This window comes from Phoxinus phoxinus (genome assembly GCF_949152265.1).
Source record: "Phoxinus phoxinus genome assembly, chromosome: 16".
NCBI classification, from domain to species: domain Eukaryota; kingdom Metazoa; phylum Chordata; class Actinopteri; order Cypriniformes; family Leuciscidae; genus Phoxinus; species Phoxinus phoxinus.
In genome coordinates this window covers 28,985,294-29,005,947 of record NC_136891.1, presented here as the reverse complement: position 1 = coordinate 29,005,947, position 20,654 = coordinate 28,985,294, and the positions used below count along the sequence as shown (strand labels likewise).

At 37.5% G+C, this 20,654-nt stretch overlaps 2 protein-coding genes across 8 annotated transcripts in view; one reads left to right on the top strand and one right to left on the bottom strand.

Annotated features, from left to right (window-relative positions):
* Nucleotides 1–16,204, bottom strand: part of nek1 (NIMA-related kinase 1) — a 30,279-nt gene extending 14,075 nt beyond the window's left edge. The window contains exons 1-29 of one of the 4 annotated variants that reach the window (XM_079584165.1): nucleotides 16,133–16,204; nucleotides 14,858–14,997; nucleotides 13,845–13,941; nucleotides 12,698–12,795; nucleotides 12,348–12,431; nucleotides 12,024–12,091; nucleotides 11,858–11,944; nucleotides 11,180–11,234; nucleotides 10,576–10,776; nucleotides 10,342–10,414; nucleotides 9,530–9,684; nucleotides 9,261–9,326; nucleotides 7,803–7,862; nucleotides 7,200–7,247; nucleotides 7,023–7,103; nucleotides 6,706–6,923; nucleotides 6,480–6,605; nucleotides 6,288–6,390; nucleotides 5,128–5,214; nucleotides 4,421–4,504; nucleotides 4,093–4,167; nucleotides 3,775–3,870; nucleotides 3,516–3,680; nucleotides 3,374–3,439; nucleotides 3,005–3,245; nucleotides 2,277–2,417; nucleotides 673–843; nucleotides 358–573; nucleotides 123–231 (exon numbers count right to left, since the gene is read on the bottom strand). In XM_079584165.1, coding sequence (XP_079440291.1) covers nucleotides 123–231; nucleotides 358–573; nucleotides 673–843; nucleotides 2,277–2,417; nucleotides 3,005–3,245; nucleotides 3,374–3,439; nucleotides 3,516–3,680; nucleotides 3,775–3,870; nucleotides 4,093–4,167; nucleotides 4,421–4,504; nucleotides 5,128–5,214; nucleotides 6,288–6,390; nucleotides 6,480–6,605; nucleotides 6,706–6,923; nucleotides 7,023–7,103; nucleotides 7,200–7,247; nucleotides 7,803–7,862; nucleotides 9,261–9,326; nucleotides 9,530–9,684; nucleotides 10,342–10,414; nucleotides 10,576–10,776; nucleotides 11,180–11,234; nucleotides 11,858–11,944; nucleotides 12,024–12,091; nucleotides 12,348–12,431; nucleotides 12,698–12,795; nucleotides 13,845–13,941; nucleotides 14,858–14,974 — 3,188 coding nt within the window. In that variant the 5' untranslated portion in view covers nucleotides 14,975–14,997; nucleotides 16,133–16,204. The remainder of the gene's footprint in view (nucleotides 1–122; nucleotides 232–357; nucleotides 574–672; nucleotides 844–2,276; nucleotides 2,418–3,004; nucleotides 3,246–3,373; nucleotides 3,440–3,515; nucleotides 3,681–3,774; nucleotides 3,871–4,092; nucleotides 4,168–4,420; nucleotides 4,505–5,127; nucleotides 5,215–6,287; nucleotides 6,391–6,479; nucleotides 6,606–6,705; nucleotides 6,924–7,022; nucleotides 7,104–7,199; nucleotides 7,248–7,802; nucleotides 7,863–9,260; nucleotides 9,327–9,529; nucleotides 9,685–10,341; nucleotides 10,415–10,575; nucleotides 10,777–11,179; nucleotides 11,235–11,857; nucleotides 11,945–12,023; nucleotides 12,092–12,347; nucleotides 12,432–12,697; nucleotides 12,796–13,844; nucleotides 13,942–14,857; nucleotides 14,998–16,132) is intronic. The other 3 variants (XM_079584166.1, XM_079584167.1, XM_079584168.1) reach the window with 3 other exon arrangements.
* Nucleotides 16,205–16,402: 198 nt separating this feature from the next.
* cbr4 (carbonyl reductase 4) lies at nucleotides 16,403–20,626 on the top strand. Of its 4 annotated transcripts, none has more exons than XM_079639166.1 (6): nucleotides 16,403–16,470; nucleotides 17,567–17,718; nucleotides 17,987–18,107; nucleotides 18,270–18,403; nucleotides 19,658–19,792; nucleotides 19,901–20,626. In XM_079639166.1, exons 2-6 carry the CDS (start codon nucleotides 17,574–17,576, stop codon nucleotides 20,077–20,079), a joined length of 714 nt encoding a protein of 237 aa, XP_079495292.1. In that variant the 5' UTR covers nucleotides 16,403–16,470; nucleotides 17,567–17,573; the 3' UTR covers nucleotides 20,080–20,626. The 4 variants fall into 4 exon arrangements, with proteins under 4 accessions (XP_079495292.1, XP_079495290.1, XP_079495291.1 ...); XM_079639164.1 differs by lacking the exon at nucleotides 16,403–16,470 and adding an exon at nucleotides 16,777–16,860; XM_079639165.1 differs by lacking the exon at nucleotides 16,403–16,470 and adding an exon at nucleotides 16,818–16,928.
* The last annotated feature ends 28 nt before the right edge of the window (nucleotides 20,627–20,654 follow it).

The following is a 20,654-nucleotide window of genomic DNA, read 5'->3' as shown; positions in this document are numbered from 1 at the left end:
TTCCAAAAATGTTAAAAAATCAACAAAAAAATCTTACCAACCCCACACTTTTGAATAGTAGTGTGTGTTCCAAACCTGTGTGCTGTTACTGTAAGATTTCATTTCAGAAAAAAAGTGCTTACGGAGAAACTGGAGTGTCATTTGTCCATGCCTGCATTACTTCTGTTGGAGGCTGTTCTGAGGTTTTCTGTGTGACTTCATCCAGAACTACTGACTCAATATCATCCACCACTGGAAGGACAGAGAAATGTGATTTTGTAAAAAAAACAACATTAAATGCAAAATACAAATGTAAATCTCAGAAAATGGGCTACGTAGCTATGTCTAATGCAGTCATATTCAGTGTAGTATTCTCACCCTCTGCCTCACTTTCTCCAGATTGAGACTTTTCTATCTCCTCTGGTGTTGCGGCGATTAGTTCCTGACTTTTAACCTCTGCGATGATTGGCACTGTCTCCTGACATGTCACTTCTTGTTTGGTATGGCTACTGACAAGCTGGCAGTGTTGAGGGAGAGGCACTTGTATGGCTTCATTAGTGGCATCTGACGCCTCTTCAAAGGGATTAAGGCTTTCTGATAAAAAGACACAAAATTACAGGATTAACAGGAAGCTATTGTCAGTAAGACTGAGCATGTCATGAGAGCAAAAACACACACTGATTAAAGACTCACCAGTCAATGTGTGGTCACAGGTGCTGGCAGGATCTAGTTTCTGAGTTAAGGACTGGAGCTCTGCCTCTTCCAACACCTTCAGAACCTCGGAGTCTGGACTCTGCGCCCAAGCCTTCCTTAGCCCCTCCCCCTGCCAAGCATCCATGCAAATGACTTCACCGACTGTTTTCTCTGAAACAAGTAAAAATAGATTTTACTGCATATAAATAAGATACCTATTTTACAGTATACAACAAAAACATATGATGTTTGGCTTTCCAAAGAAAGAAGAATAGAGATCTAAAAAATAACCTAAAGCTCTGTTTGTTTTTAAGCCGGTTGCTATAGAGTGGCTGGAGTCCCAGTGCATGTACTGTATTACAACACACCCTCCATGGTTACAAAACAAAACGCTCTCCGGTACATAATCTATTCACTCTGGAAATACTTATTCTGCATCTAGTCGACTAACAAAAACACTTTTCAAATTTACATCATAGCCTGCTGTACCCACTGTTGTATAATATCAAGAAAATGCAATTACCTGCCTCCTTGTTTATTGTAGATGCCTTTTTGTTACACATATTTATGTATTGGATACAATGCATTGCATTCAATGTTGTTATTTATTTTTGTTTGTAAAAGATGGCTTATATTGTTTTGGCATAGATGTACAGTAATTGGTCATGATGTATATGTGGGTGTGCCAACCCATGAGAAAGAGGAGCAGAAAAGTGTGATTATGTGTGTGTGCTCAAGGGAAACTTTGGGTAAGTCACAACTTATGTCAATCAAGAAGATTAGAACCTAACGTCAGTGGTAAACAACAGAAGTATAAAAGACTGATGAGCTGATTGCCTCTTGGGATACTAAAACGTCAGTACCCCCGACGCCTAGAAGCCCAAAGCTGAGGACAAGAAACCCCAAGCAGAAGACAAGAAGCCCAGAGCTTACTACACCTTTGATTCAAAACGTTATTATTGTATTTTACAATTTAATGATGAAGTTTTATTTGCCTTTACATTTTTGTTTATTATAAGAAGAAAAGTAACCAATTAAAATAAATTTAATTGATTACAACTGCCTACTGAGACTTAGGATGCTGTAAAACGTTTAATAAGAACATACCACAGAGAAGTCTTCAGAACAAATTATAAGTGATTTTAAAATGCTTATAATTTAGGCCAGACTCGACTTACTTTACCTAACCTGAGAATAATAAATAAATACGTAAAACACCACCAATTATCCATTGAAGCTCACCTACATATCACACATCTTCATAATGGAATACATTGGATGGCACTATAAATATGCGATGCTGATGTAATGAGAGCTGATGGCGTGTGCTTTCAGATGCATCCAAGTGCTGCAATATTTTGATTCTTGTTAGTACATTCGCTTCTCATTAGAGTCATGCAAATGCAAAGTGCTACAATAAACTCAGTCACTTGTCAGCTCGGCATCTGTGAGTCTCGCCAACTTGTGCTGCAGAGCATTTTCTAAGTAGGCTAGGAAATTGACTTTGACCATTGTTCTATTTTTCAGAAAATACTAAATGACAATTTGATAATTATTTGATTATTTAGCTGTAAAAACTACAGAATCTCGAGGAGAAAGTTTACCTGCTAGTTGACTTGCTGTTGTAAGGCAGGTTTCTTCCAGTGTCTGCTGAGCCACAGACAGAAGAGGTGTACCATCAGTCTGCCATTTCTTCCTGTCTCCACTAGTGGGTGAATTTGTCTCTGGAGATGCCACCTGAGAAACTGAGATGGGACAACAGAGAGGAAAAATCGTATAAAATGTCTTAAATATTGTAAAAGGTCAAAAGTCTTAATTATCATTGTAAGAAGTCTAAAATTTGGGGATGTAAAAATGTAACTTCAAAAAGCTATGGTCAAAATAAATAAATGTGCTGCACATTTCAAAGTAAAATTCCAATATTGTTCGAGCTCTAATTCATATGTTGTGATACATTGGTACATAAACCATTTTCAAACATACTGTATGTATATAGTGAATAAAACACTTCTTGATCAATTCTTAAGCATTTTAAACATTAAATGAGCATTTTATACAGTTACCCAATTTGATAAGCAAAGTCGTAGCCTGTTTAATTAGGTAAATTGTCAGCCTGTTTAATTAGGTCAAAGACCCTGAGATACATTACTTATTCTGAATTGTATGCGATTGTTCTGTATGGACACACAGAATTAATATTATTTGTGCAGAGGTCTTAAAAAGTCTTTATTAAAAAAAAAACACTACAAATACCCTATAAACAAATTTAATTATAAATGTGTTTTACAGCCATACTAATAAAAACATAGAGATGAGAGGGTTGTGTTTATACCTGCCAGAGATCCACAGGTCTCCTCCAGAGTTTGTTCAGCTACAGACAGTAAGGGTGGATCTACAGCTTCCCATTTTCTCCTATCACCAGCTGTAGGTGGCCTTTCCTCTGTGACTGAAGGCTGGATTAGTTGAGGAGTGGGGCATGGTGCACTGCTGCAAGGTGTGGGATCTTTCTCAGCATCATCCTCAGTGGTGTGGACCTTCTGATTGAGTCTGCGTAGAATCTCCTTCTTGTCACTCTAATAATAATAATAAAAACAATCTATATATAAAAATCAAAGTGAAATACAGTGTTCATTGGCAATTATTCAATAAATTGCTCTATCAAATGAATAGTACTTCTTACAAACAATCACACATTTCCCACCTGTACACCTGATGTTTCTGCTTTAAGGGAGTCCTCTTTCATAGGAGAACTCTGCCCTGATGAAATCTACCAACAACATAAAAGACAAATAACCATGATAGCTGTTCTAGCAAATAAAAGAAGAAGTGTGATGATGACTAACCGCGCCCACGTCCTTCAGAGCAGCAGTCATGGAGATGGCTGGAGTGGTGGGTCTAGAGGAGGGTGTGGCTTTGGAAGCAGCTTCCTGAGGGGTGGAGTCAGGTGTCTGAGCGGGAGCGGGAGGGGCAGCGGCTCCAACAGCAGCTTTCACTCCCCGTGCAACAAGCTGCTTTGTCACAAAAGATAAGGCGGAACACAACACATAAGAGACGGATGAGCAGAGATGAGAAAGAAAAAGATTAGGAAAGAAAATGACATACGTGATCCTCCCACGCTTTCTTCTCTCTCTCGTATGCTTCTCTTCTCTTCTTTTCCAACTGTTCTTTAAGTACAGCAGCACGAGCCTTTGACTGGGCCTTACACAAAATATGTGATTTAAAATTTTAATACAATTTCACAATAGCACTGTTTTACTGTATTTTGATCAAATAAATTCAGCCTTGGTGAGCAAGAGACTTCTTTAAAAAAAAGTCTTTAAAAATCTTACCGACCCCAATCTTTTGAACAGTAGAGTATGTCATTCAGTTTTTTAATTCAAAATATTATGCTGATTTTCTTTTATTATTAAAATGTATAACCTTCAAAGCCTCAATCTTCTTCCTCCTGAGCACTGCCTCTTCACATGACTCCTGACTGTCTGAGTCACTGTCATACTGAGAGAGATGGACCAAAAATGACAAAAATGCTGAAAAAAACTAAAAATCCAACAAAATATAATATTGTATAAAAGCACTAAATGTTAATATTAAACATATGAGATGGTCACATGGTCATTAAACAAATAATATGGTATTAGAAAGATTAAACAACCATAATGTATAATCATACAGCTGACATGTCAGCAATAAATCTACAGTTGAAAAAAAAAGTCAAACAATGTATGTGAGTTTATGTGGGTGTATATACCTTTTCTCCTCTGAGGCGAGCTTTGATCTGCTGACGTTCATTAAAGTTCTGTAGTCTTATCTGTCGTAATCTCGTCAAGTACTCCTGAGGAACACACAGATTGCGTATCATCTATCTCTTTGTTCTTTTCCCATTGTCTCCTTCCAACAAATATGTACACACAAGAATATGGACATGTCACATACTGCACATGAATTGGTGAAATATACTGGAAAAGAAAAACAATATTTAAACATTCATGCTGTAATGTGAGAACAGCAAACTCAAGAAGTAGTAGAGGTGAGCAGTTACAGCAGAAATCAAATTCATTGAATCCATTGATGAGGACCATTAAAAGCAGCGGTTAGATGGTCTTATGCTGGAATCCTGAAGTTACACACGTACCTCTTCAAAATTAGTAAAAATAATAAAGGATCCAAAGCAAGGGGTGCTAAAGCAGAATAACATCCTCAACAAAAAAATAGATAAAAACCAAATGGGTAATTCTGAAGGAATGTGGACACAATAAAATGATGAACTGGAGGATTTCAGGGTGGGTCACGCTCACATACACAAACACACTGTGCAGGGACTGGACAACAAATGCTGGTGAGCAGCTGCAGCAACTTCAAGTGGACACAACAACTTAAAATAAGGAACCGAGCAATGAGGGGTTCAAGTGATGTGATGAGTGAGGAGCATTGTTTGGTCCCAGACAGGACTCCTACCTCCTCCTCTTTGTTCACTTGTGGTCTCCTGCATCGGGAGGAGTTTGTCCAGCTTGCAAAGATGGCAGCCAGGTTTTGTCGAGCCCCCTATTCACCCATTGGTTAAACCGATATTACAAAAGCCATAGAATTGTATGGAATATCAATCCCATCACTGACTTCAACACCCAAACATTCTGAAGCAATCAAGATTTTCAGCATTTAATTTCCCTAGACTAAGCCACTAAACTGGGAGTTAAAGAAATGTTTCAGGTTCATTATATCAACAAAAAACTATTTTGGCTTTTAAAAAATAAGAATAAAAAGGAATTATAAAGAATAAAAAAAGATTAAAAAAAAATGTACAATGCAAAAGTTTAAAAGCAAAAACTCATTCATCATTCTTTCTGATGTTGGAATACGTAGGTGGATGTACATCTGGTTATGTGTGAGCAACATAATACCTGTGCCCCTTTCTGGTCTCTGTGGATGTATTAAGCAAATTTTACTGGATTTACCAGTGGTACCTGGTCAAGTTTAAATATTAAACATAACTTTACACAAGGCTGCTAAGCAATTTCAACACACTATTCCATTTATACATGAATAAATGTTTAAGTCTCATGGCTATACTTTTGAAACTGTGTGTATTTCGATGTATATAGCCTGGCATTATGTACAGTATATACACTGCAGTTATTAGCCATTTACAATTTCTGTGTAGTGCCATAATTTCTTCCATATTGTGATGTACATCAGAGTGAAACGGATTATGGCAAGGAGTAGGGTGGGGGCTTAGTTCTGTCATTTGTTGACCGGATAGAGGCAGATCTGAATGCGAACTTGCATCCGATTGCAAAAAGGGGTGGGTTTAAGCACACTAAATTATTGGAGAAGTGTCACATGTCACCAGAGAGAGGTCTGTTGTTTTACTGGAAGATCAGGATAAGGCATTTTGATTAAAAATTGTGGTCAAATAAAAAAAACTTGACGCATTGATGAAGCGTTCACAATAAGTTCAATAAGATGCCTTTAGAAAATAGATGGGGTGAATATTAATTTCATGCTGACTATAAACTGAGGCTCGAGTCAAAATGATTTTCAGTGGGAATTACTGTTGATAAAGTACAGAACCCAGATCATTCCTTTAACCAGAAGAGATCGAGGTAAAGGAGTCGTACCAGCTGTCCTTCCGCACGGACTTTATTCAGCATGGCTTCTCTTTTCCTCTGTAGAAACTCTTCCACCTGCTTATGCCTCTCTGCCCCCAGCTGACCTCGAAACCTACAGACAAAAGATAAAAAAAACTAAATTTGACAGATGTGAAGGCAGACTGAATATCTGACAGACATTACTAATGAGAAACAGCTGACCTATTGGCATAGTCGTTCTTTGAAATCTGCTCGTTATGGAAACTTGTTTTACGTGGTTCTTTCGTGATAACACCCTTAACAGGGATGCCAGCATGACCATTCAGCGTCCCTGAGTCTGTAGCAGTCCTTTAATGATAATAGCATATTAAATATAGTTGCATGTTAAATTAATAATTCTTAAAAGAGAAAAATAAAATACAAAAACAGTGTCATTCATCTCATTCACCTGTCATTGTCCCCTGACGACTTGGCTCCTTCTCCAGCAGCATCTTTAGGTGTAGGTTTGGATGTTATTGCTGCTGGATGGATGTGGTCACATGGTGCTCTGCTTGGAGCTAAAGGAGCACAAGAAGGAATAGGGGTGGGGCCAAAGTGATAAGGTGTGGCAGGGGTGGGACCAACTCCAGGGGAATGTGGTGCTCCAATGCCACCACCTCCAAAAAACTGTGCAAAAGAAAGCATAGAAAGAGAAACAGTAAGAGTGACAACTATATCAGCAGCTTTTATCGACTGATCCGTGGCAGACAAGGAAGACCATTGTACCTTTCGCTCAGGACTGCTGCCTCCACTAGAGCTGAGCACATGTCTCCAGCCCTGCTCCCGAGCCCGGTTGATTCGGTTCAGCTGAGATGAAAAAGGTCAAAGTTTTAACAAAAACAAATCAAACCAACATCAATTTATTGTGAATAGCCATTTGCAGATGGGCACTGATCAGTTCACCTTTTCTCTCTCAAATCTCTTCATCTGTGCAGCCTTCAGTAACAACATCTACAGAGAGAAACACAATTACTGAGAGTAACTGACTCAATTAAGAGGCTTTTAAATGTCTTTCTACCCAAGAGACATATTACAAATAGCATCCATCCATCCATCAAACGAAACCAGAGCAGCCATCTGCTGAACTTGATGTGAACTCATTCAATCAATAATGCAACAGTAACAGTAGTGTTTAGAGTTGATGAAACAGATGACATGAGTAATTTTAAATATATATATGTATATAAATATCTTATGCTCACCATGGCTGAAAATATTTAAAATAACAGCTTTCAATTTTCATTTATTTTGAAATGTAATTTATATGCGTGTTGCATCATTACGCCAGTGTTCAGTGTCACATGATCATTCAGAAATCATTCTAGTATGCTGATTTGGTGATCAAGAAACAACCGAAAAACAGCTGTGCTTTTTAATATTTTTTTCTGGAAACCATGATATATTTTTTCAGGATTCTTTGAAGAAATTATTTGAAATAAAAATATTTTAAAATAATGTAAAAAACACGTGTCATGAAGTCATTCCATGATGACATTAACAGCTCACCTGTTCTCTTTGTTTTCTTTCCCTCTCCATCATCTCCATCCGTTTCTTCCTCACTACTTCCTGAAACAGAACATGATCAAGATGCTTTTAGACGTGAATCAAACACCAAAAACAGTATGTGATATTTATTTCCAATGCCTTATTTGCAATAGTCATTGGAAAGTTATCCAATGACCAATGAAAATTATCATAACTGTAAATATTTGTTTTTAAAACTCCAATATCCAATGAAAATTATCATAACTGTAAATATTTGTTTTTAAAACTCCATCCATGCGACAGAAGAGAGGTCAAATGACCATATATTTAAAAGACACTTAACTTTTACATAGTCAAAGAATATTGAAAGAATATTTGTTCCAAAATGAATCAGTTGTTTAACATTTATTAACTGTTTAGCACACCTTGGGGATCAGAAGGTACAGTAGGTCTAAACACATTTACAGTATGAGCACTGTATTGGTGAAAGGGTTAATAAAGAAAGGGATGGAAAAGAAACTGAAATGTAGATGCCCACCATATGGATGACGGCAGTTGGAGAAAAGCATGAGGACACCAACAAAAAGGGGAAAGAGGGGAAAAGATAAAAAAAGTTTCACTTAAGAGAAAAACATAAGAACATGTTTGTTTAGAATATTAGATTGTGATACTACAGCAGTAGGTGATAACTAAACCTAAATCTAACCTTTCTCATTTTATTCAAATAATTAGCTGACAATTTTATCCAAAGCAACTATAAGCACACACAGCGACAGTGCTGCCGACAGCTGCATTGGAATTTAAGATGACACGACTTGAAAAAGTTTTGTTTTACAACCTGTTTTTAATTTTTCACCTTTATTCATAAACTTACTGTAAATATTAATTATTTTTTATATGTTATCAAACTCACGGCGTGAGTGACATGAATACCCTGCTTGAGGATCAGCATGTCTCAGAACTCATCTGACACTTATGAATGTTCACCCAGACATCATTGAAAAACTGAATATAGAGCTCTTGATTAAACTAAGCATGCATCAACATTACTCCTGAGCGACCAACTACATTTGAGTATCATAAGGTAAGATGCAGGTTTTTGACATTTAATAATGAGTTCTGAGCATCCTCATATAACATGTCCTCATTCATTTGTATGCAAGTATGTTCCCGTGGCTGAGTCAGACCAACCTGTGGATAAGTACTCAAAGGCACAATATTGATAATTGACGTATCGTCCTTTGCAAGATTTGAACTTACAACCTTTGAGTTAGCAACCCAGATCTTTAACCAGTGGAGTAGACTAATAAATGGGACTTATTAGTGATATAAATGGTAAAACTGTCTAAGGCTTATAGGGAAAAAGAGATTTTGCTAGAGGACAGAGTGTATTTTTTCAGGGCTAGGTGGGTTAATAAGGAGGAGCAGGGCTGGGTGTTTGTAAAAGGGGATGTAGATAGGGGGCGCTGTCTGATGTACCTCATGCTTCCTCCTCTCCTCCTCCACTCGACTCACTCTCCTCTGAACTGCTGCAGGAGGGGGAGCCTGGACAACACATGACACCGGGGACGAGGATCAATAGGTCTCTCTCTCTCATATATAGCACACAACGGGACAACATCATCAAATGTCTGAATGATACACAATGATCGTCAATGCCCCTCCTAATATTCAGACATAATGGGTGGTAATGCATGAGCAAAACATGGGAGTGGATTAGCAAATAAAATATTTCCCACGATTCTCACCTGCTTGAGTTTGACTGGTTTCTTTGCTGCATCTGGGACCTTCCTAAAAGCTTCAGATGATCTCCGGACTGTTAAAGGCACTCCATATTTGGCTGCTGGCTTGGTAATTTTCTGAGCTGGGGAAATGGGGATGGGGCCTGGGGCAGGGCGTTTGGCTGGGGAGTTAGGAGGAAGAAAACGTCAGTATTGGTTTTTGGTATTTGGAGATCAAGAGAACAATTTATCAATATACTCCATGAACATCTCAAAAAGTCATTACTGGTCATTGAATAACCATTAAACCTGTCCATGAAAATCATGACTAATAAATAAATGTCTTTTTTTTTCTCTCGTCAAAATTTAGGGTAATATTTAGAACCAACACACCACACATACACAAAAAATAAAATATTTATTATTCTGATATAATCAGCATATTATATTTCTGAAGTATCATGTGACACTGATGACTGGAATAATGGTGTTGTTGATGATGTTGACAGTTGATGGGCCCCATTGACTTCCAAAATGTGGGGGAAAAAATATTCCATAGAAAAACTATGGAAGTCAATGGGGCCCATCAACAGTTGGGTTACTGACATTCTTTAAAATATCTTCTTTTGTTTTCAGCAGAAGAAAGAAATTCATACAGGTTTGAAACAACTCGAGGGTAAGTAAACGATGACAGAATTTTTGGGTGAACTATTTCTTTAACAATATTAGACAGAGGGAAACAGCAAATTAATGTGCATATGCAACCTGAATCTGGTGAACATTTTGAGTGACAAACTTTTCTGTGCACTTGATGACTAGTTATTAATGAATGCGTTTACCTGGTGCTCCCTGGGCCACACTCATTTTAGGCGGATTAAGGTGAAGTGAATGGCTGAATTCCTGAGCAATAAGCTGCAACATACAAAGGGACATAATAAACAAACAAATTCTGCAACTCATGCTTGAGGTGATCTGGAATTACATAACATCTGAGTTATATCTGAGTCACATTGCACAGACTGACTTATATAATTGATCACAGTGATAATCAAGTCTGTGTGTGTGCATGTCACCTGAGGGCTGAGAAACTTGTGAATCCTGCGAGCAAGAAAAGGTTTTCCCAAAATGGTTGAGACGGAGGGTCTCTCCCGAGGGTTGCGCTTGAACAGCTGGGCCAGGAGAGAGCGCAAGTCTTGGGAGTAATGCACGGAAACAGGCGGGTACGAACCACGAATGATTTTCAGCACCAGGTTCTTCATGTTTCCGGCCTCAAACTGGGTGAAAGACATTATATGATTGGCCCTAGTTAATAAATGATTGCACCATATTCATTCAAGTCATAAATCATGGAAACCCACAATTATTTCAAAGAATACAGGAAAAAAAGACTTGAAAAAAAGAATCTCTTCTAAACTGGAAAGTCTCTTCAGAGAATCATCTACATTTTAAAGCCGTTGCAGTTCACTTGCGTCTCCACTGTAAAATATTAGTCTCCTTAGAATATTTATGGTGTAAATAATGAAAGAAGGTAAGCGAGAAAGGAAGAGCGAGAGAAAGAGGAGACCTATATTCTGAGACAGATATGAAAGGACTGGTTCTGTTTTATCATTCACATCACAAAATAAGCACAACATCCTTATCACACACAGAAGCAACTACTGAGAACGAGGTACTTACTGCATGCTTAAGCGTGCACATTTCATACAGGACACATCCCAGGGCCCAGATATCACTAGGGTAAGACCCGACAGAACAACAGTGGAAAAAAGAGCCCAAAAAAAAGCAGACAGATAGGGGAAAAAAAGTGGGACAAATGGGTCAATTTTGGGGTTGCACATGTGGATTATTCTCACATGTACATGCAAACATATAGATTACACACAAACAGCATATTAAATCCTCCTCTAAAGTGATCTTGCATATCAAACAATATGGCTTTGTACAAAATCAGGATTGGGAACCACTGTTTAAAATAAATAAATAATACTTATATCCAGTCAGGATGCGTTTAATTGATAAAAAGTGACAGTAAAGACTTTTATAATGTTACAAAAGATTTCAATTTCAAATAAATGCTATTCTATTTGAATATACTTCCTATTCATCAAAGAATCCTTACAAAATGCATCATGGTTCTCCAAAAAATGTTAGGAAGCACAATTGATTTTAGTATTGATAATAATAAGTAATAAATCAGAATTGAGCACTAAGGCTTGCAGTGTGAATGTAGCCTAAGAATATTCAGACTGATCACATTACAAACAGTCCTGGAACAAATAACTTGGGATCAATATGTAGCTGCTGTACTGCCCCTACTGTATATACCCCACTGGCTCATAACAGGAAGTACTTTACCTTTTGTTGTTGTATGGCTTATTTTCACATATTTCTGGCGACAGGTAGTAAGGTGTGCCGATACAGGTCCTCGCCAACTCCACGGTGCTGGACACACAAACACATTATCTATGAAGGTCATTCTCACCACATTCCTTGTGGCGTTTTGAAATAAAAAAAATCTTGCCTGTTCAAAACTCTAGCGATTCCAAAGTCACCCAGCTGTACGGTACCATCTTTGGTCAGAAAAATATTCTTGAAAGAAAACAAAAGCAGAAATCATGCAAGTATAAGGTATAACAAAGTATAAGGATATTGTATATTATGCTGTACTTCCATGGAAATGTTTGTACAAATCTGATTGTGTTTGAGAGAGAGAGAGAGAGAGAGAGAGAGAGAGAGAGAGAGAGAGAGAGAGAGAGAGAGAGAGAGAGAGAGAGAGAGAGAGAGAGAGAGAGAGAGAGAGACAGAGAGAGAGAGGGAGAGGGAGAGGGAGCGAGAGAGAGAGTACCTGTGATTTAATGTCCCTGTGTAGGATTTTGCGGTCATGTACGTGTTTCAGAGCCAGGCAGATCTGCACTAACCAGTCAATAATCTTCCAGAAAACAACAGACAGGAATCAGTACCTCAGATTATAACATTGCAAGATACATCTTTAGGTTAAACGCACCTACTAAGTAAGAATACCTTTTTCTTTTATGATAAAAGAAATTTAAAATTTACACTATTGTTTTGTGGTGTATTTAAAGGTGTACTCAATTTTTGAGTAAAAATACTAAGTGCACATTTAAAGCTTTGATAATTTGCAGTCTGATGTTGGGTGCAGAGCTTCACTTGATGTCTTTATAGTGTTCCTCTTACCTGTTCCTCAGAGAATAGAGTCCCTCTCTGATTATTGATCTTCTTAAACAGGTCTCCTCCCTCACAGTAGTCCATTACTATGTACAAACAACCACTCTCTGAAAAAAAGAGATGCTTCAGTTCACTGCCAAGGTGGTTTCTTGACATTTAAACAAAGACCACCGTTCAAAAGTCTGGGGACAGTAAGATTTTTTTATTTAAATAAATGAATACTTTAGTTCAGCAAGCACACATTCAATTGATCATAAATGACAGTAAAGACATTTATAATGTTGAAATATTTCTATTTCAAATAAAAGCTATTCTTCTGAACTTTACATTCATCAAATAATCCAATCATGTCACGTTTGTCACAAAACAAAACTAAGCAGCACTGTTTTCAACATGGATAATAATAAGAAATGTTTCTTGAGCAGCAAATCAGTATATTAGAATGATTTCTGAAGGATCATGTGACACTGAAGGCTAGAGAAATGGCTGCTAAAAAATGTCAGCTTTGCCATCACAGGGGTTTAAAAATATATATGTATTTTTTTTTACTGTTTTCGCAGTGTTTTTGATCAGAAAGGTAACCCTGGTGACCATAAGAAACTTTCAAAAACATGAAATAATCTTACAGACACCAACTTTTCGGACGGTAATGCATCTGTACAGTATCCGATTTAATCAGATTTAGACTAGGTTTTGACTGTAAATTTATAATGGAATTAAGCAAACATTTTGCCCTCTATTGGTAATATCATTAACGTTCATACCACCCCAGGTTTATGTCATTAATTAGCCTGCCATCCGGATGTCAGAGATCCTGCAGGACTTCATGAACCGAAACTATCATTAGCTAAACGACATCCTCTCTGTAATTTAATTCAAAAGCTTGAAGCTCCTCCAGATCATGCAAACCACCCCGATCTATCAATCAGACACAAACCTTTAGAACAGAAATGCAGTGGGTATAGTTTGTGCCTGAACTAATGTTCTCAGATTAATCAAGATCAGTCAACTAAAGACCAAAGACCAAATGCTCACTCGTAGACACCAGTTAGCCATGCCTGTCAACATAATAGCAAAGCTGGGCAGCAAAGCATCACATTCCAATTTCACTTAATACGGATTTTTGAATAAGGATGCACCATGAGAGGGGCTTTACCTTCAAAGGATTCCTTGTACTGGACGATGTTTGGATGGCTCATGTTAGCCAGAACTGCCACCTCTTTACGTGATTCTTGTCTTTCTTTGTTTGACATCTGATGAGAAAAAGAACACTGCATGTATAAAGGAAGATAGCCCATCAAATATCACATAGTCTATCGTATTTAGGGTTTTAAAGTGGACATATCATGAAAATCTGACTTTTTCTGTGTTTAAGTGCTATAATCGGGTCCACGGTGCATCTACTAACCTAGAGAACGTGAAAAGTGACAAACCAGTAACTTTTTGGTTTTGCTAAGCCTTTCTCTGCAAGCATGTCAAAAAAAATAGGCCGATCTGATTTCGCTCCCCTTCTGACATAGAAAGGGGATCTTATCATAAAATCACCACCCCTTAAACTGCAGGTTTCCACCCACAGCGCCGCCATTTGGTTTTCACAAGTGACAACAGTGTAACCAGTTTTAACACAATGGCAAAAGTTCAAGCAAAGCATGCAAACTGTTCTGTCGTTGGTGGCACAGACGAGCACAGAACACTAATGGACCAAAAACTGTCACAGCTGTCTTATAAAGACCTCAGGCAACTGTGGCAACTTGTGTAAAAGTTAAACATGACGGTACATGTAAGTCGATCAGATGAACAACTACACAAATTTATCCACTAACCATTCAGAAACGTACAGGTGCGTCTAAAAGTTGCGTCACTCTGTAAGGCTGCAATTCACAACTGGTTATTTCTGAGATTTTGGCTGAGTGAAATTAGTTGCGTGTATTGTTATTGTATCCGAACGAAACTCGAAGCAGCTTATTTGCATTTAAAGGGGCACACACAAAGACGGCGCGTTTTTGCTCACACCCGAAAAGGGGCACATTTGACAAGCTATAATAAATGATCTGGGGTGTATTTTTATATTACATCTTGTGAAAAGGGGCATAATATGTCACTTTAAATGATTGAAATACCCATTTACGTTGCCATGTGATGTCTAAGAGAGAGAAATGATCAACTCACCCTGGAGATGCCAATCTCCTTGATAACATATTGTCGGCCATCTGTCCTTGACTTGACCAGGATGGCTTTCCCGAAGGATCCCTCACCAATCTTCTTCAACCTCTCATATTTATCCATGTCTGTGCAAATGACTTCTCATGCTGAGGCCGAGGGAACAAAACACATGAAAATAAAATGATCAGAAAAACAGTACAAGGATTTAAAAAAAAAAAGAATAATATGTAAAATGATATAGTTATATATATATATATATATATATTATACACCGGTAAGTCAACCAAATATATTGTCTGATAGCACTGGAGCAATTAACTGACATTTTCCTCTAATATTTCTATAGGTGTGGCATTTTAAAAGTCATATTCAGCTGTCATCCATTCACGGAGCCAGCGGGAATTATTTAACCAACTCAAGCAGAGCACCTTCTAATGAGAGAGAGGTTAATATCAGTTTCCACACAGAATCCAGCTGCATGCTGGGAATCACTACAACTGCCACCTGGCCTAGCTAGATAAAGTCCCACTAGTTTGCATTTTAGACAAACTAGTGGGACAAAAATAAAACATAACAGCAATGCAGCCTTGGACAAATGCTAAAACTAAGCCAGTCTAAAAGCAAAAGCCAGTCAGTGTATGTGGGCTTATGAATTAAATATGACATGTCAGTTGGAATTACCCACCACACTTTAAAGGGGGAAAGAGATTGTACAAAGGCACAGGATAAAACAAAGAATAAGGCTGACAGATGGAGAGAACCTTAAGATAGCAATAAATTAGATTAACAACCTGATGAAAGCTTTGCCAACCAATAATAGTGAAGCAAAGCTGACAAAACATAGAAACTTACCGGTAACGTTACAAGCTGTAACGCTACATTTAAATAACAGACCAGGAAAAAAAACACTGCTTGAGAGTCTGAGACTTGGACTGACTTACACAGTTTACCATTTAACTTACATTATTACTCAGATACAATCAAGATTTGGTATGCTGCTTTATGTTATGTGAATAGAAGCATCATCGCATAAACATTACATTGCAAAGTTTCAACAACATCAGCTGATGTCTCATTTAGCGGGGCCTTGAAAGGGTCGCTGTCCAAACTTATGATAATAAGCTAACGTTACTACTAAAAGCGTGCTAATGAAAGCTGTGAAGAGAAATTAGCAGTCTCGTTAAAATTCTGCGAAATAACACTGACAGTCACTTTAAAGCAGAGCGCTGCAATAATGTTCAAGATAAAAGACAGAATTTGGCCAAATAAATCAGTTCTTACCTTCTATATTCAGAATAATGAGCGAGCACTGGCAGCATCAGTGCAGCTCACATGAAGATTTCTATTGTGGGCGGTATCTTGTGTGCAGACGGCACACGCTAACTGAGAGGAGCGATTTGATTGGTCCGCTCTCACGTCGAGTCTCAGATGATAGGATGAAAAACATGTCGCTCAATACTCATGGCCGTTAGGTTTGTCTGTCAATGTTTGGCGCAAAATCCCCCCTTAGCAACCGTCACCGGTTGGTACACGGTCATTTGGAGCCACTACAGAGACAGTCTTTGGCCACTATCCGCTTTCATGTGAAAATGACCAGACAAAAGGATTAACGGATTCTGGTGCACATCATTTGTGATATACAAAGCATATTGTATTTAAAAATACCCTCATTGTTCTTTTTATTATTTATATTTATCTACAATATGTATTATTATTATTTTATTTTTTAGATATGGTTATTTTTATTATATATACCGCCATATGTATTAATTAATTACTTTATTAATTATCTTTATTATTGTGTTGTCCTCACCTATGTTTTAATATTCTTGTAAGCAGCGAAAATATTCTCGATGTTTTCTTTCACTTCAACCTTCTTTACCATTTCTTTACTAACGTTATTTTATCTGTATTTCTGAACCAACACTGCTGCCTGTATCAGTGCGTTTGGCTCCACCTATCGGCTGACCTCGCGCTGTACAGTCAATATGGCGGCACCCATTCCTTCCGTAAGTTTCACATTTAGCGACACTATTTGACCCGAATGGGAATAAACGAGTGTATCATCTTATTTAAAGTGAGTTCGATGTCTTGTCGTCTAAAAGCCTAAATCCAAATGTAATTGTGCAACCATTTGTACAACCATATATGTCGCCGTGCGTGCTGGATTAAATAAATGCTGGTTTCATTAGTTATCTCTAATAAACCAAGTAATTCCGTATTAGCGCTAAGGTATGTTGCTCATTATCAGTGGTAATAATAACTCTTGCTGCTTTAAACCTTGCTGTATCAATAATATTTATGACAAAAAGTACAGTGGCGGTTATACATAACTTAGAATACTTCTAAAAAATACTTTTATGAATGTACTTGCTTGTACCAAAATAGCTCAATGGCTATCATATTCATACACCATATATTTATAGATATATTTAAGTACGTTACATTGGAGTGCCATGCAAATATTTACTTAATATTATTAATTTTTACTTGACATTGATTGGCATGTCAAAGAAATGTTATTTTAAGTTAAAATAATAACATGTATTTGACATGCCAATCAATCAATGTCAATCAAAAATGTATAGTTTCTTTATAACCATTTATTTTTACTAAGACACAGTCACTATTTTCAGTTGTATTTTCACCTTTACTTGTTCAACATCTGATTAGTGGCCAGCAGTCATCATTCAGCACTGTTTTTTTCTGTTGTAGGGTGGTGATGTCCAGACTGGCCGTAGTGTTTGGAGGTTCTCGTGGCATTGGGCGAGCAGTGTCTCAGCTGCTGGCACAGAGGGGTCATAGGGTTGTGCTGCTGTCCAGGAATAAGGAGGCTGCACGGGCTACTGCTGAATCTCTGCCTGGAGGTGAGTCAGTGAATACAATGATCATTTTGAATTACTTGCAGTGGTTCGTTGATGAAAATGATATCTCTTCAGTTTGGCAGTGTAGACATCATACACCTTCAGGCCTTTTTTTACTTAAATGTAAGTGATGTGTAATAGTATTCATTTATCAAAGGGCACAATCAAAACAGGTGGACCAATGCATGCAATTAAAAAGTCGACGCATACAAACATTTCAAATGGCATTATAATAGATGTTATTAATTCTGGAGTGTATATTTAATTTCAGAAAAACATTTGGGTCTTAGCTGTGATGTTTCTAAAGAAGAAGATGTTCAGAGAGCATTTGAGACCATCAGTAAGAACTGTGGCACTGTGGGATACTTGGTTAACGCGGCTGGCATCAACAGGTCAGAGACGCCACAAAGCAATGATGCATTGTGTTTTTGAAAAAATAGATCAGTTTCCATGGCCAAAAAGAAACAATTATATTAATATATATACAATTATATATATAAAAATAAAAGACTGCTGTGTTCTAATATATGATTTAATGTGTATTTATTTTAAAGAGATGCATTGTTACTGAGGAGTAAATCTGAAGACATGCTGTCTGTTCTGCAGACCAACCTACTGGGCTCAATGCTCACGTGCAGAGGTGCTTTACGCAGCATGCTCAGCCAAGGAGGAGCTATTGTCAACATTGGTGAGCCATATTTATCCATGTCCCACTACCTTATGATGTTATTATTATTATATTATTTCAGTTCTGACGTGTCACGAAGATTAAGCTGGAGGAAACGGGAAAATTCACCCTACATCGGCAGCTGGACAAGTTGGGTTAATTTAATTACCACTAGATGGCGCAAAAACTCCAGATTAGAAATAGTATTGCTAGTTCTGCATCATTATAGTTCTTACACTTGTCAAATTCTGACAGCAAGTTTTCTCTTGACCTTATGTAATATGGTAAATTAGAATTTCTGATGGGTGTAATCAGAATAAAAAAATTTGTTTGTAATAAAGTAAGAGTTATAAAGGTTTATTCATCATCAATGAGACTATAAACCTCCCGTGTATGAATGTTAACCCCATAAAGCCTGACATAATGAAATAAGTGTCAAATATATATATATTTTGAAATGGAATTTCTCCCAATAATATGTCTGCTATTTAAATACTCAGTTTTATGATCAAAGCTCTGTCGTTTTAATTGTGGGGGGCTAAACTTAAAATGCAGTGCAACACAATGATGTACAAATAAATGTTAACATCTCAAAAGCCTGATGTTATAATGTGAGTCTCAAATATGATACTTAATTTTTTTTTTTTTTTAGAAAAATTATGTGTTATTCTAGTAAGTGTTTATCTTGAAATATTACTAACAATATAAAAGTTGTTATTATATGTGACCCTGGACCACAAAACCAGTCACATGGGTACAATTTTTGAAATCGGGATGTATGCAATCAAACATTGAGAAAATCACCTTTAAAGTTGTCCATTTATGTTCGCGATGTGCTGCATTCACTCACAAAAATAAATGTTTTACGGTAATAAATGTTTTAATAAATTTACAGTAGGAAATGTACAAAATATCTTCATGGTGGAACATGATCTTTACTTAATATCCTAATGATTTTGGGCATAAAAGAAAAAATAATTTTGACCCATACAATGTATTGTTGTCTATTGCTCAAATATACCCGTGCGACATGTGACTGATTTTGTGATCCAGGGTCACATATTTACTTTTTTTTTTTAAACATCAGTATCAGATTTCACAGCAAAAATATATACCATGACCTGCCAGGGGAAGTTTTTAAGAATTACACTAAAAGGCCTTTTACTTGGCAAAAAAAAAGTATTCACTATCAATCAGTTGGCAGAAGACGATAAGAAATCTGCTTATCAAGTATGATACAGTAGGCTTTATAGGGTTAATGATGTGTTTCCTCAGGCTCTGTGGTGGGTGTGAAGGGTAACTCCGGCCAGTGTGTGTACAGTGCCAGTAAAGCTGGACTGGAGGGATTCACTCGCTCCCTGGCAAAGGAAGTTGCTACCCGGAATATACGAGTGAACTTGGTGGCTCCAGGTTGTTTGTCTTCTCTTTTTCTTACTTCTACTCATATTTTGCCTATTAACCTACATATTAACTGTCACATGAGTGTAGCTGAGAATTCATCTCACTCTCCCCTCTCAGGATTCATTCTGACGGACATGACGGCAGCGCTGGAGAAGGAAGAAGCCGCGAGGAGAATTCCACTGGGCCGTTTTGGGGAACCTGCAGAGGCGGCCCAGGCTGTCCTTTTCCTCCTGGAGTCCCCTTACATCACAGGACAGGTTCTGCTCGTGGACGGAGGACTACGACTGGCATTATAAAAACTAAAACTGGCATTGTGAAGAAAACACGTGAGCTAACTGAAGTGTTAAAGTGGATACTTTTGATTCCCTGATAAAGCACAAAATCTGTATTTACATATTGAATCAAAGCTTGATATTGTTGATCACCTTCCCATCTCTCCATGGAAATCTGAGTCACACAAAATTGTGTAAGAGTGGTTTTGGCCCATCTGGATTGGATTAATGTTATTTTTAGCACACTGGAGTTTTGGGGTTTTTGGTTGCATGTTCCATTCTTGGGATGACAGAGGTCACAGGTCAACGTTTGGAGGATATGACTAGCTTTTTGATGTCAGTTATTTTCAGCATCCAAATAAGCTAGGCTACATTACACTTACAAATGAGCTAAACCCCTAACCCCTTTAAACTATTGTTTAGAAAGAAAAACAAAACATTAAAATGTAAAATCAGGCCTTCTCACCACATCAAAGTACAGATCACCAAAAAGCTCATTCAGCTTTATTGAGAGCTGTTTTTGCCAAGAGCAATTGGACTCAACCCAGACTCAATACTTTCAGAGACATTTATTTATTGTACTATTCATAAACCAGAAG